Source organism: Hyperolius riggenbachi, chromosome 6 (assembly GCF_040937935.1).
Source record: "Hyperolius riggenbachi isolate aHypRig1 chromosome 6, aHypRig1.pri, whole genome shotgun sequence".
Lineage (NCBI taxonomy): Eukaryota > Metazoa > Chordata > Amphibia > Anura > Hyperoliidae > Hyperolius > Hyperolius riggenbachi.
In genome coordinates, this window is record NC_090651.1 from 15,910,649 (window position 1) to 15,926,999 (window position 16,351).

General features: G+C 47.0%; 1 protein-coding gene across 7 annotated transcripts in view; it reads left to right on the forward strand.

Moving 5' to 3' along the window:
• Positions 1-16,351, forward strand: part of FEZ1 (fasciculation and elongation protein zeta 1) — an 88,812-nt gene that overhangs the window by 9,277 nt on the left and 63,184 nt on the right. For 6 of the 7 annotated variants that reach the window (XM_068238874.1, XM_068238875.1, XM_068238876.1 and 3 more), the window contains 2 exons: positions 557-679; positions 15,449-15,812. In XM_068238874.1, coding sequence (XP_068094975.1) covers positions 15,502-15,812 — 311 coding nt within the window. In that variant the 5' untranslated portion in view covers positions 557-679; positions 15,449-15,501. Of the gene's footprint in view, positions 1-317; positions 472-556; positions 680-15,448; positions 15,813-16,351 lie in introns of those variants that run through there. The other variant, XM_068238873.1, reaches the window with a different exon arrangement.

Consider the following 16,351-nt stretch of genomic DNA (forward strand, 5'->3'; position numbering starts at 1 on the left):
ATAAATGCCTCTATATTAATCTGTGCCCACTGCCTACCAACGATTCAATGATCATTATTTTGTGTTTGCCAACCGGCCAGCCGTGACCGTTCTTCCCATTTAGAGAGGCGTTTAACGCGGATTAGTCATATAAAATGGTTCAAAGCCCCCCTCTTGGCACTCAGTCCTCCATGGCTGTCACCCAGTCCAGCAATTCTACCCTACAAGAAAAACACAAGACTGGGTGCTTTTTCTATGTGTGTCAGCGTAAGATTGATCATCCTCCCAAGCCCCCCCCCCCCCCCCCCTGCTTTTTCTCTCTCTCTCTTTCTAGCTGAGGACAATTGAGGCTGTGATTGCAGTGAATTAGCCACATCTCGCTGCTCCTATCTACAGCTATTCATGCTCCTGCCTATCTCTGCCTGCTCTGGGAGTGACTTCACTCCTTGTCAACAGAGTGGTGGAGGCATTGCATATTCATGAACAGCTGAGGTAGGGCTGAGCCACTGGATTGCTTCTCTCCAGGCTAGTGTGAGAGGCATCATCACCATTGTACGCTCTTCTTCTTCTCTTCCAGGCGAAGGCACGAGACCGTCGGCGCAGGAGAATACATGGAATGAGATGCTTGGATAGAGAGGACGTCCATTGTTCACCGGAGCCTTCGATTCCCATGCTGAGAGGATTGTGACTGGATCTGCAGGTGCTGTTCTGTCATTTCCATGGTTCACCTTCTCCCCCCCTTGAGACCCCTCAAGCCGTATAATCCCCTCAGTACAGATGTGAGCGCGTTCTTTCTGCAGGATGGATCTACCTGTTTGGACGGGGGCCTAGTCCAGGGGGGGGGGGGTGCATTCTGCTGCTTAGGTGGATGCCTCTGAGGTATCAGGGCTGGTCTTCAGTCCTTGGAGGCCAGTGGGGTCAACGGTTGGCCATGGTCTAGTGACAGGAAGAGGTTTTGTATCAGGTGTGGGTTCCACCAGATCACAACAAACACCGCAGTGTAATGGGAGCTCGGTGTTGTCATGCGATAGAGCCGGGGGCCGGCGACGTGGACGATGCTTGTCATGTTTGACGTGATCTGAGCTCGGGCAGGACCAGACAGGTAGATGTACGATCCACTTCACAAGGGGTTTTCTTCCGCCTCACATCCATCCTTTGTTATTAACCCTTCGCTCCTTTCACACGACACGTGTAGAATGACATTCCAGAATCCAGCCACCGGCTATTTCCCCTTGTCAGGGTGCCGGGTGTATAGATGGCATTATAGCAGAATGTACTGCCATGTTTTCCTGGGCATCTTTCTGGTAGGATCCTCAGCCAGGGATCTGGGCCTGGAACGTACGTTAGGCACCATGACGGCCAAATGGATGATGTTGTAGATAAAGACTATGGGATAGGTTTATGTTCATCGGAAAAAGGCTTGTACTGTATGTGGCTTGTCAGAGTTACTATAGGTGGTGAGGTAATGAGACTGCTGGGATTTGTAGTACATCTTGGAAGGGAGGCTAGAGGCGAGAAGCAGGGGAAAGAAGCCATTACTGACTTTGTAAATTACTAACACAGAACACGTATGTAGCAGGTGTGTTACACGCTAATGGCAGGAGATCTATGCGACAGGCAAACTGCATGTTATGAAATGATCATCTCATGTCTTGTAGAGTGATCGTGTGTGTGTGTGTAATGTTTGTGTGTGTGTATGTAATGTTTGTGTATATGTGTGTGTATGTGCATGTGTGTGTATGTTTGTGTGTGTGTAATGTTTATGTATGTAATGTTTATGCATGTAGTGTTTGTGTATATGTATGTGTATGTTCGTGTGTGTGTAATGTTTGTGTGTGTGTATGTAATGTTTATGTATGTAATGTTTGTGTATATGTGTGTTTATGTGTGTGTGTGTGTAATGTTTGTGTGTGTGTGTAATGTCTGTGTGTGTGTGTAATGTTTATGAATGTAATGTTTGTGTGTGTGTGTGTGTGTGTGCGCGCGTAATGTTTGTGTGTGTGTAATGTTTATGTATGTAATGTTTGTGTATATATGTGTGTGTGTGTGTGTGTGTGTGTGTGTATGTGTGTGTGTGTGTATGTGTGATGTTTGTGTGTTTAGCCTGGTACACACTTTTAATCATGATTGGACAATCGCTGACCAATTCTACCACCTCCATGTAGTTTGAGGGTCAACAGATATTGAATACTATGAGCAGATTATGTAGGTAAACTCTTAGGGCTCGTTCCCACTGTTGCGATGCGATTTCGGCCGCATTCCGACGCTTGTAAAAACGCATGCGGATGCGTTTCCGCATGCGTTTTTACCCGCGATTTCGCATGCGATTTCGCATGGCAGGGTGCCATGCGAAATTAACCATGACACTGCCAGGGCTAAATAAAATTGAAAAAGGTGCGAAATCGCACGCGAAATCGCGGGTAAAAACGCATGTAACAAACGCATGCGTTTTTACTATTAAATACATTAGCGGCGATTCGCACGGATTCCCGACGCAGGCGAAATCGTTGGCTCTTTTGTGCGTTTTTTTCACGCTGAAAAAAACGCACCTCAACAACGCTACAGTGGAAACAGGCACATCCACTTGCATTACACGTGCGGATCTGCATGCGTTGGACGCATGCAGATTCGCGATAGTGGGAACGAGCCCTTAAACTACATTGAGGTGGTAAAATTGGTCAGTGATTGCCCAAACCTAATTGAAAGTCTGTACCAGGCTTAAGAGTGTGTATTGTTTGTTTACATGTGTGTGTATCTGTAGACCAAACACACACACACCATACAGGTGAAACTCGAAAAATAAGAATATTGTGCAAAAATCCATTTATTTCAGTAATACAACTTAAAATGTGAAACTAATTTATGAAATAGGAACCCTTTGCAGGTATTTTGGATTAATGAGCTAACTAGAGTCGGACACTTTAAACCTAGAAAATTAAACTTTTGCACAATATTCTAATGGTCTGAGATTTTGATTTTGGGGTTCCCATAAGATGTAAGCCATAACCATCAACATAATAACAAATAAAGGCTTGACATATCTCGCTTTTTATGTAATAAGTCTATTTCATAAATTAGTTTCACCTTTTACATTAAACTACTGAAATAAATGGGACTTTTGCTCGATATTCTAATTTTTTGAGTTTTACCAGTATGTGTACAATTATAACCGATATTAGGATGCATCCAATACAGCTACATACACCCTTACAATTATTGTCACACATCGGAGTTTAGGAAGTGGCCCCTTGGGTGACAACAAGTTGGGGACCGATACTGTACAGACCTATTGCTAGCCTTGAGGCTAGTGATGCGTTCTGTTGCTATGAAGGGGGACGACAATTGGCGCAAGACAGAACGGCTTGGCAGAGTGAAAATAACATTGCGATCAGGCGTGCTTGAGCGTTGGGGGTCATTAAAGATCTGACATGTTGGATCCTTAAGCAACATCGGCCATACGCTGTACACACGTTAGAATGGCAAACGATCATCGGCCAAAGTGGTTGTTATTGGCCATTTGGGACAAATTTTATCTAATGAGTGTACGTACCTTAAGATTCTATTGGTTAAAGGACAACTGCAGTAAGAGGTATATGGAGGATGTCATATTTATTTCCTTTTAAACAATGCCAGTTGCCTGGCAGCCCTGCTGATCTATTTGGCTGCAGTAGTGTCTGAATAACACCAGAAACAAGCATGCAGCTAATCTTGTCAGATCTGACAATAATGTCAGAAACGCCTCATCTGCCGCATGCTTGTTCAGGGTCTATGGCTAAAAGTATTAGAGGCAGAGGATCAGCAGGGCTGCCAGGAAACTAGTATTGCTTAAAATGAAATAAATATGGCAGCCTCCGTATACCTCTCTCTTCAGGTGCCCTTAAAAATGGACGATAGCAGACCTCTATTCTGACAAATAGTAGAGTCAGGTGTGATTCAGACACTACTGCAGCCAAATATATCAGCAGGGCTGCCAGGCAACTGGTATTGTTTATAAGGAAATATATATGGCAGCTTCCATATTCCTCAGATCCTCTCACTTCAGATGTCCTTTAAGGGCTCGTTCACACTAAGGGCGTTTTTGCCCTTTTTTCAAGTGCAGGGGATTTTCAAAATCGCCCTAAGAATGCTTGTGCAATGATTCCCTATGAGAGAGTTCACATCTGAGCGGTTTGTTTCCGATCCGCTCAGAGAAGTGCAGCACGGGCCATTTTTGAGGCGATTCCGCCTCAATGGAAGGTATAAGAAAAACGCAAAACGCTCACAAAATCACATCTGACAAGATTAGCTGCATGCTTGTTTCTGGTGTTATTCAGACATTACTGAAGCCAAAGAGATAAGCAGGGCTGCCAGGCAGCTGGTATTGTTTAACCTCCCTGGCGGTCATCCCGAGCTCAGCTCGGGGTAACCTGCCGCGGAGGATTCCTCAGGCCCTGCTGGGCCGATTTGCATAATTTTTTTTTGTTACACGCAGCTAGCACTTTGCTAGCTGCGTGTAACTTACGATCGCCGCCGCTCCGCGCCGATTCGCCACAACCCGCCGCATCAGAGGGTGCCCCCCCCCGAGACCCGTGCGCTGCCTGGCCAATCAGTGCCAGGCAGCGTTGAGGGGTGGTTCGGGACTCCCTCTGACGTCACGACGTCGATGACGTCGGTGACGCCATGGCGACGGGGGAAGCCCTCCTGGAAATCCCGTTCAGAACGGGATTTCCGGATGGGTAAATGCGCCGGCGGCGATCGGCGCATTCGGGGGGACGCCGCAGGGAGGGGGGAAGCATGTAGCTAGCGCTAGGCTAGCTACATGCTATAAAAAAAAAATAATGCCAAAAAACACCCTCCCTGCCGTGCGCAGCAATTTTTTATAACGGCAGGGAGGTTAAAAGATAATAAATATGGCAGCCTGCATATTCTTTTCACTTAAAGGGGAACTGAAGAGAGAGGTATATGGAGGCTGTCATGTTTATTTCCTTTTAGGCAATACCAGTTGCCTGGCAGCCCTGCTGATCCTCTGCCTCTAATACTATTAGCCATAGCCCCTGAACAAGCATGCAGCAGATCAGGTGTTTCAGTGGTTCAGACTTATAAGTCTGATCTGACAAGACTAGCTGCATGCTTGTTTCTGGTTTTAATCAGATACTACTGCAGAGAAATAGACCAGCAGGGCTGCCAGGCAACTGGTATTGATTAAAAGGAAATAAACATGACAGCCTCCATATACCTCTCTCTTCAGTTCCCCTTTAAAGGAATACTGTAGGGGGGTCAGGGGAAAATGAGTTGAACTTACCCGGGGCTTCTAATGGTCCCCCACAGACATCCTGTGCCCGCGCAGCCACTCACCAATGCTCCGGCCCCGCCTCCAGTTCACTTCTGGAATTTCATACTTTAACCTCCTTGCCGGTTATCCCGAGCTCAGCTCGGGGTAACCTGCGCAGGAGGATATCTCAGGCCCCGCTGGGCCGATTTGCATAATTTTTTTTTTGTTACAAGCAGCTAGCACTTTGCTAGCTGCTTGTAACTTCCGATCGCCGCCGCTCGCCGCCGATCCGCCGCAATCCGCCGCGCCGAGTCGCTCCCCCCCGCCCCAGAGCCCTGCGCTGCCTGGCCAATCAGTGCCAGGCAGCGTTGAGGGGCGGATCGGGATTCCCTATGACGTCCCGACGTCCATGACGTCGGTGACATCATCCCGCCCCGTCGCCATGGCGACCGGGGAAGCCCTGCAGGAAATCCCGTTCTCAACGGGATTCCCTGCATACTCTGATCGCCGAAGGCGATCGGAGTGGGTGGGGGGATGCCGCCGCTTAGCGGCTATCATGTAGCGAGCCCTTGGCTCGCTACATGATTTAAAAAAAAAAAAAAAAAAAATGTGCGGCGCTGCCTCCTTGCCGGATTTTTTAGACCGGCAAGGAGGTTAAAGTCTGAAAACCACTGCGCCTGCGTTGCCGTGTCCTCGATCCCGCTGATGTCATCAAGAGCGCACAGCGCAGGCCCAGTATGGTCTGTGTCTGCGCAGTACACTCCTGGTGACATCAGCGGGAGCGCGGACACGGGCGTGCAGGTGCAGTGGTTTTCTGACTTTAAAGTCAGAAACTCCAGAAGTGAAGTGGAGGCGGGGCCGGAGCATCGGTGAGTGGCTGCGCCAACACAGGATGTCTGCGGGGGACCATTAGAAGCCCCGGGTAAGTTCAGCTCATTTTCCCCCGACCCCCCCCCCCCCCCCCCCCCCCTCTACAGTTTCCCTTTAAAGAGAAACTCCAACCAAGAATTGAACTTTATCCCAATTAGTAGCTGATACCCCCTTTTACATGAGAAATCTATTCCGTTTCAGAAACAGACCATCAGGGGGCGCTGTATGGCTGATATTGTGGTGAAACCCCTCCCACAAGAAACTCTTAGTACATACTCCTGGCAGTTTCCTGTCTGTGAACCTTGTTGCATTGTGGGAAACGACGAAGGCTTTTTATAAGTCGAAAGCTCACTGTTTATCCATCTCTAAGTTAGCCAATAAATGGTATCATCCTGATTCAAAACTTCTTGCTGTTACAGCTGTTTCCAACTGCCAAAAAAGCATGCAGCAGCTACATCACCTGCCAACAGTAAAAATGTCACCATATAATAAATGTCAGAGTGTAAATCAGGGATTTAAAAGATTTTACAATGGGCAAACACTAACTAAATCATTTATACATCATTATTGTAAAAATGAAGCACTTTTTTTATTACATTATTTTCACTGGAGTTCCTCTTTAAGTGGTCCTTTAAAGGTAATAGCTGAGCTGAAAAAAAATGACACCTACTTACCCGGGGCTTCCTCCAGCCCCTAGCAGCTGCTATGTTCCTCGCCGCTGCTCCGCTCTCAGCCTCTGGCTCCCGTTTCCCGAGGGTGCAGTAGTTTTGAGCCTGCGCAGTACAGTCCACACCACATGCGAGTGATTGACAGCGGCATAAGAGGACAACCTGGCGAGGTCGGCCTCTGCTCCCTCGGGAAACGGGAGCCAGCTTTGCAAATAACGTTGTGGTCAGTCGTGCTTAGGCTTCATTCAGGATCCGACAGGATGGGTCCTTAATGATGCCTGACACCCGACCAGGGTCAGTCGGTGACTGCAGTACACACAGAACGATTGTCGGCTGAAATGGTTGTTATTGCATGTGTGTATGTACCTTAAAGAGACACTGAAGCGAGACTAAATCTCGCTTCAGGTCTTATATATAGCAGGGGCACGTGTGCCCCTGCTAAAACGCCGCTATCCCGCGGCTTAACGGGGGTCCCTTCACCCCCAACCCACCCCCCGCAAAAGATGGTCGGAAAATGGTCGCTGGCTGTCTCTCTTCCTGGAGGCAGGGCTAACGGCTGCAGCCCTGCCTCCCAGCGCGTCTATCAGACGCGCATTGCCGCCTCTCCCCCGCCCCTCTCAGTGAAGGAAGACTGAGAGGGGCGGGGGAGAGGCGGAGATACGCGTCTGACAGACGCGCATGGGGCAGGGCTGCGGCGGTTAGCCCTGCCCAAACCAGGAAGCACTCCCCCGCTGCACGGAGGGGGTTTGGGGGGACAGGGACCCCCGTTAAGCCGCGCTATAGCGGCGTTTTAGCAGGGGCACACGTGCCCCTGCTATATATGAGGTCTGAAGCGAGATCTATTCTCGCTTCAGACTCTCTTTAAGTCTTCTGTTTGAATACTATTGTCTTATATTTGCTCTATCACACTACCGAATGGGAGGTACTGGTAATAAATAACAATTGCACAATGCCCAAACAGGGCTAGACCATAAGTACCAGAAACTTGGTCAATAGTAGACCTATCCCATGTACACAACAATATGATCGCTGTAGTAATACATGGGAGGTTTCCTGTCTCAGGTAATGAGAGATAAAAGAGTGTATATGGTCACCAATTAGTGACACTGGGGCAGAGATAGCTACACCCCACGGGGAATACAAGTTGACCAGTGGGGGGGATCAGCAAAGACCCTCATCCTTTAGTGTTCATACCAATACTGACCATATACAGTCTTTTATCTCTCATTACCTGAGACAGGAAACCTCCCATGTATTACTACAGCGATCATATTGTTGTGTACATGGGATAGGTCTACTATTGACCAAGTTTCTGGTACTTATGGTCTAGCCCTGTTTGGGCATTGTGCAATTCTTATATTTGCTCATCAGCTATGTCCTGTGAACTACTCATGTACACAGTACAATACTCTACTGCTACTCATGTATGCACACATGGTTTCTATTGTAATGCAGGGATTCTGGGAAATGTAGTCTGGCATCTACTGTTTTTCCTGCTTTGTATCACCTCCGATTGACCCACCCATCAGCTGAAAGCTGTGTTGTAAAATGTACCTGAGGCGACATGTGTCATGATGAGATAAACATGTGTATGCACAGTGCAAAATATATTAATAGCTCTTTTTTTATTTTTTTTTATTTTGCTGCCTGAAAGAGTTAATTGTCAGTCATGCAAGTGACAGCTTCTGTCCTGTTGGCACTTTGACAGGAATATAGTAAACTTTACTGATAAGCAAATTACAGCCATAAAAGTGTTCCTGGCAAAATAGGAGTTCTGAGGGCAGGTGAGAGATAGGAAAAGGTCAATAGTTCATGTATTTTAACTCTGGAACACTTAAGGCCACAGAGCCAGATATAACACTAAGTCAAGGGATGTGATGTTATTGGGATGTGCACCAGCATCTCATCAGTAGGAAAACGTGAACGCAGTCACGCAAGATATGTTTTTGAGTTGGAAAAGAAAGGAGATGGTTTGAGAGTGAATGGATGTAATAAATGAGAGTGAGAAAAATCAAATATTACCCATAAGCAAAGAGAAACTGACATTCTAGAAATGCTGGTAACATTTAGAGATGATGGAAAAGGGTTCCGTTCTTTTTCACTTGAGTTCAGAGAGGACATGACAGAGGAGAGAAGCAACCAGGAACACATATATTGTTGTTGGTATTGAAAACCAAATTAATGTATTAAATTGCTGAGACCATCCATATAAATGGGGGGAAAAAAAGAAGTGGTGCAGGGACACAGCCTTGCGGTACTGCCAGAGATAGCGGGCATAGAGGGAAAATATGATTAAGAGGCAGTGAAATAATTCCCAGATAAATAGAAAGATATGCAAGAAAGAGCAAGGCTGCTAATATCTAGAGATGGGACTGTCTGGAGGAGCAGATTGTGATTCACAGTATCAAATGCAAAGGACAGATCAAGTAGGATGAGAATTAAATGATGGCCTTCGAATTTGGCTGTTGGGAAATCATTAGATACTTTGGTAAGGGCTGTTTCTGTGAAGGGGTTGGAGCAAAGGCCACACTGAAGTTATTCAAGCAGTAAATTTGAAGATGAGTAAGTTCTTAATTCTGCATGGACATGCCTGGCATTGCATGGACATGTGTAACGATTGTGGGATATCTCCGTGTTCAGCGCACAAAGATGTGCGCTGACACTGCGGAGGTCCTCCACAAGCGTGTCAAGATACTAGAACCCAGCTTTTGGTGCAAGCACCAGTAGAGGGAAAATTCCTGTCGGCAGATGGAGCTGGGGAGTGCAGAGGAACCAATCCTCTGTACCTCCACAAATGCCAGACAGGAATTTGTACGAAGCGCAGAACGCAATCGCAAGAGAGGCGATTGCGAATGAGATTGAGCAAAAGGAATAGGTTGTATGTGTGTGCGCCAATCTAGTCGCCACCCCGCGACCGCGCACACACAACAGCAGATACGAAACAGGAACGCGATCGCGAGAGGTGCGATCGCCAGACGTGACACAAGGCAGATCAGAATAGAATACGAGGGTAGCAAAGGCACAGCAAATACAATGAGAATATACGGAAAATAATAAACGCTAGCTAACCGCGAACACCGCACTCATTCGCAACAGTGCACGCGGTTATGCGCGGTCTCCACGTGATAAGCACAATAGAGACAAGCACGCCTAACTAACCATCAACAGACAAACACGAAACAAAGAACGTGAACGCTTGCTTAACGGTTACCTCATCGAGCCTACAGCAAGCGCCCGTATCAGACAAGACAGACAAACGAGAAACAGGAACTAGGCAGAAAGGATCCACCGCTCTTCCGCCAGAGCAAGTGTGATCCAAGCAGGAACACAGATCAGAAAGATCCACAGCCGCTAACGCTAGCGGCTAGTGCGATCTAAACAAGACAGATCAGATGAGGTAGCCGGTAGCAACCGCTGCTCCAGCTTACACTCCAGGAACTCAGATCAGAAGGATCCACAGCCGCTACCGCTAGAGGCTAGTGAGATCCAAACAAGACAGAGCGATTCGCTATCAACCGCCGCTGGTGACAGCGCAATCGCGACAGACAAGACAAGACAGAATAGGCAGTACAAATTATACACAAACTGACTGCACTAACTAGGAATGCAAGGAGCACTCCCCAAGAATTAACTATACTAAGATAGCAGTGGCTGACACTCCAGGTGAGTCCAGCAGGAACAAACCACTATGAGCAGCGAAGCATTGTGGGACACACATACTACTTATAGTACACGCCTCCAATGAATGTGGCCAGGCAATTTGCATGACAACGTATGCAAATTCCTCAGCAAGCACAAGCTGCAAAACTGACAGAAGGTCTACTTTCCAGAGTCCTGCAGCATGCAGACCTGAATAATGATCAAAAGGCTACCTGCCTGCGCAGGCAGCTGAGCGGATCGTTACAACATGGCTGGCGTTCTATTCATTTGGAGGCAAAGAGGAGAAGTGAAACAGTGCGGTAGCTTGGAAGGACTGTTGGATGTAGAGATGTTTTTTTGTTGTTGTTGTTTAAGTATTGTTGTAATGACAGACTTTATTGTTCGAAAGGCACGTCAGTCTGATTGCTGGCATGATTTGTAATCCTGAAACGTTAGAGATCTGTGGAAGCTTTCTTGACCCCCACATGTAAATGGAAGTGGCCTGACAGTAAATATTGCTACCCTGTCTGCACAATCAGTAGTAATGGGTTGCAGTAGAATAACGAGGATGGAGGAATGTAATAGAATTTCTTGTACAGACTTCCTTTAGATGGGATGATTACTATAGATGTCATGTAAGGTAAGTTGGCAATTAGCAAGTAGTGTGTATGGGGGGATGACGGTATCACAGCCCAGGCCTGGTAGGGAAATTGGCGTGCTGCCTGAGCATTGAAGTAATGGCCTCGTACAGTAGGGGGTGCATTCATAGCTCCATTTCCCTGCATAGCTGATAATTTCATTCAGTAATCACAGTGCCACCCGCACATGTAATGTCAGCTTATTGCACAGACTTCCTGCAGCACACACCAAGCGTATAACAATGGCCGCTTAATAATAGGCAGTGTTCAGCGTATAACAATGGCGGCTTAATAACTAGCAGTGTTTAGCTTAGCAAGAAATGAGCTTTAAAGGATAAGTGGAGTTGTAGTATAAATATTGTAAATCGGCTTCAGAATACTTCCTGATTAACAATACAATAATAAAAATGATTTTACATAACACAGTATGCCACCAACCCCACTACTGGACCCTAAAACATGAGAACACTGCATCTGCATTAAACTGAACCTCCAGACTAAAAATCTACTCAGCAGCACTGAAAAGGCTTAGGGCTCTTTCACATTAGACAACACGTGAAGGAGCTTTTCTCCTGCACGCGTTGTCTGCCTGCAGCGCGTCGTCAGGTACCTGCGGTGCGACGCAATCTGCGGCGGTAGCTGGTAATTAAACCCGACGGAAAATGCCGGCTTGCGGGTGCGTTGGACGAAAAACTGCGCCCGGTGCGTCGGAACCGCAACACATCGAAACGCAGCGTCGGGTGTGAAAGGTAAAATGAAAGTCTATGGACTTTCATATTAACGCACAAAATCTGCCCTAATGTGAAAGAGCCCTCAGTGTTTCTTTAACAGTTTCACAACATCAGAACTTTGTTTTTCTTACACAAGCCTATTTTTTAGCTGCACAGAAGCTAAGCTCCGCCCCATCAAAGAACACTGCCCGGGCATTTTTCCCCTGATGCTGTGCAATGCATGATGGGGTTCTGATGTTGTTGTTCTCGTTGCCTAGCAACTGAGAGGGGTGATCAGGACACAGCACAGTTGGAACTGTCTCTCATGCTCCTTGTCACCTCCTTTCAACCAAAAAGATGGCTGCCCCCATGAAATCACAAACATTTGCCTGTTCTTTTAAAACAGGATGGGTGAGAAATTTTATTACCTATCTATTTTAATTAACATAACTAATGTAACTTAATGACAGTATGTTTGTTTAGGCTGAAGTTCCTCTTTAAAGAGATACAGTATAAGGAATGTAACAAAAATTATTAAAAGGTTATCAGACTTGCAAAACTGACAAAGTTAAAAAAAAAAAAAAAAAAGAAGAAGAAAAAAAATACAATTATTGTACAATATCTTTTTGGAAATCCCAGAGCTTCCCAGCCCTCTAATGTTCAGAGGAGGGTAACTGTTACCAGTGGTCAGTGCACATATGCCAGCTAGGGATAAGCAAATCTTTTATAAACAGCTTCCCATTTTTTTTTTGTGTGAATCAGCTGCCTATTTGCCAATAAATTGGGAAATGTTGCATTGCAGTCTATGGCATGCTGAGTTTCATGGTAATTAGAAAAGCTCTCATACAAACTGTCATCACCAAATTTGGCACATATGTCAAGGTTAATAGTGGCTACCGGGACAGTGAATAATGGCGCACAGCGCCTATGCATAAAAATGGCGCCGCATTAAAAAGATACGCTTATCGATATTTATCGTTAGTACTGCATAATAATGGCGCACAGGGAAAAAAGAAGAAAAACGGCACACACTAACGTGATTTATCAATAGTGGCACACACTAACGTTATTTATCAATAGTGGCACACACTAACGTTATTTATCAATAGTGGCACACACTAACGTTATTTATCAATAGCGCCCTACATAAGCCAAACTGCAGACGTTATTTAACTGCAAAATGGTGAATGGATTTAATGTAACACTGTCAAGGTTAGGGTTAGGCACTGGGGGGGTCTTTGGGTTAGGCACCACCAGGGGGAGTCTTAGGGTTAGGCACCACCAGGGGGGGTCTTAGGGTTAGGCACCACCAGGGGGGGTCTTAGGGTTAGGCACCACCAGGGGGGTGGTTAGGGTTAGGCACCACCAGGGGGGGGGGGGGTCTTAGGGTTAGGCACCACCAGGGGGGTGGTTAGGGTTAGGCACCACCAGGGGGGGTCTTAGGGTTAGGGATAGGTACAGGGAGGGTTCTGTGTGAGAGTAGGGTTAGGTATACAGTACAATATACAACACCAGGGGGTGGTTAGGGTTAGGCACCACCAGGGGGGTGGTTAGGGTTAGGCACCACCAGGGGGGGGGGTTTATGGGTTAGGGATAGGTACAGAGAGGGTTCTGTGTGTTAACGCTAAATAACGATAAGGCTTTAACGCTAAATAACAATAAGGCTTTAACGTTAAATAGCGATAAGCGGCAAACGGATTAGCGGCAACACTGTGCGCCATTATTCACAGGCGCCATTTTCAGATGGAAGCAGTGGCTACATCTAAAAAGAGAAAATATGAAAAGACTTTGTAGTTTTTGAGAAAAAAATTGATGTTAAAGTTTTAAAGGAGAAAAGGTGCTTTTTATACCCTGCTCAGTGTCAGTTTGCGTCAGATTAGGTCTCATTACCGTCCCCATCTTTTAATCTGTAAAATATTGTTTTTTTTAAGTTGAATCTTTTTAAATTTAAAGTGACAGCAGACATATCTTTTAACGAGTACCTCCAGTATAAAAGACAGAACCTTTTATGTCAGGATCTGTCTTAATGATGCAGGATTAGGGAGAAGGGGGATCTCAGGGTTAATTACTTAGCCCATCGGCTGTAAGGTCCACCCACCTCTTCGACAATTAAGTTGTGGTCATGTTTCCAAAGTCTACTGAAGCGCTTTGGGAAGCCTCTGCCTGCATTGCTGTGGGGTTGTGACTGGCATTGGGCTCTATTCTCAAAGACTTCCCGCATGCGGTAAAGTACATGCGGGAAGTTTGCCCCCAAAATACCGTCAAGTTTGCATTCTCTAAATTTTCCGCATGTTTTTCCCGCATGCGGAAAAAGTGTGGTAAAAGTGCGGGATTCATGCGGAAAACTTTCCGCAAAAGTCGGTATTTTCCGCAATAAAAGATCAATTCTCAAAAATGTTCAGGCGCATCATTTCGTCGTTAATTACCGATTTTTTTTAATCACCTACAAGTAGTAGGTGATATATTCCGAATCCCATTGACTTTAATGAAGTGTGGAGGCTTAAGGGCTGTGCTTGCTGGACTTTTAATTTTTTTTTTTAGTTTTAAACACTTTTTCATGCGACCTTTTTTACCGCATGATTCCCGCATGAATAATGGCTGTTTCCGCATCTTTTTTCCCGCATGCGGCAAACATGCGGAAAATGTTAGTGAATGCTGAAAAAATGCGGCGTTTACCGCTGGCGGGAATTTAGCGGTAAAATTTTGCGGTACTTTTGGCTCTTTGAGAATAGAGCCCATTGTGGAGTGGAGGACCACACAAAGCATTGCTGCTAGCCATGGTGCTGGAGCTGGCAGCTTTGGGACCAGAGGTGCCCTGACAAGTCAGCAGTGGTGGGGCTGGCTTCCCAGGGGGATAGAGGCAGAGATGGTGACCTGGCTTCCCTGGGGACATAGTTGTCCGTGTTGTCAGGCTCACCTGAGAGACCCTGGCAACCTGGCACAAAGCAAAAGTGGCTGGCTCAACTGGCAGTGGGGGCAGTGTCCTGGCCTGCTGGTGTCCTGACTGGCTGGCTCTCCTTGCAGTGGGGTGGCGGTGTCCTGGCCTGCTGGTGTCCTGACTGGCTGGCTCTCCTTGCAGTGGGGTGGCGGTGTCCTGGCCTGCTGGTGTCCTGACTGGCTAGCTCTCCTTGCAGTGGGGTGGCGGTGTCCTGTCCTGTTGGTGTCCTGACTGGCTGGCTCTCCTGGCAGTGGGAGCGGTGTCCTAGCCTGCTGGTGTCCTCACTGGCAGGCTCTCTTGGCAGTTGGGGAGAAGTCCTGGCCTGCTGGGGTCCTGACTGGCTGGCTCTCCTAGCAGCGTGTGGCAGGCCAGGACACCCCGTCCCCCCCGTCCCCCATCCCCCCGATGGGGGACGGGGGGGACGGGGTGTCCTGGCCTGCTGGTGTCTTGACTGGCTGGCTCTCCTGGCATTGGTGGCAGTGTGTTGTCCTGCTGGTGTCCTGACTGGCTGGTCTGACCGGTAATGCAGGAGTGATGTCTGGCTTCCCTGGAGACAACGGGCATATTTATTGAAAAAACGAAATAGAGGTGCAATGCACAAAGCATTGTTAATTTCTAATTAATACAAATGTATAATCATATGCATATAAAAATGGGAGTCCAATATAGGGCTTTCAGCAAGAGTCTTTATTTTTCATTGTTTTGACTTGATCTATTGTATATTTATTAACCAAGTCCATATTATGTATCCACAGGCAAACTGAAAGGGCCGGCTTCCTGTCAGCCTCCACCCCTGAGGTACTCAGAGATGGAGGCCCCACTGGTGTGCCTGGATGAGGAGTTTGAGGACGTCAGATCCTTTTCTGAGGACCGAGAAGAAAAGTCCAGGAATAATATCTACATGTCACCTTCCCGACACCTGGAGGACGCCTCCCTCTCTGAGCTGGAGAACTTCAGCTCTGAGATCATCAGCTTCAAGTCCATGGAAGACCTCGTCAATGAGTTTGATGAGAAGCTGAATGTTTGCTTTCGGAATTATAATACCAAAACCGAAAACCTGGCCCCGGTGAAGAATCACCTGCAGATACAGGAGGAGGAGGAACGGCTCCGGGACGAAGAGTAAGTCAAGTGGTTATGAAATAACTTGGCTTAGATGTTTAATGATCAGGAACTGACAGGCCATTGTGCAGTATTTACCAACAAGTCGATCACAGGAACCCTTGGGGTTTCCCTCAGACCTTTCCTGCCTCGTGTATGTCCAGTATGACTGGTAGGAGGGTGGGGGAGAAAAAGGATCCAGAAGACAGTGTCAAAATAATGTAGAAACATTTGTCAACAGAAAGTCACTTACAGAACCATAGTTTGTTTAAAAAAAACATTGGTCCATCGAGTTCAACCAGAAATATGTCACCACGTTCAGGGCCAGTTCTACACTATTTTCCGCCTGAAGCTAATTTTTTTCCTTGCTGCTGTTTTGTCCCCCCCCCCCCCCCCCCTCCACTTCCCGGGATTGGAAGGGGTGACATCCGCCTGGCAGAATTCGGGAGAGGTGCTGACATCTTTCCTCCCTCCCTATCCATGGGCCCCCTCCTGCGTTTTTGTAAATCTCTTACCTGTCCATGCGAAGCGTCCATGCTTCTTGGCAGCTGGCTTCTCTC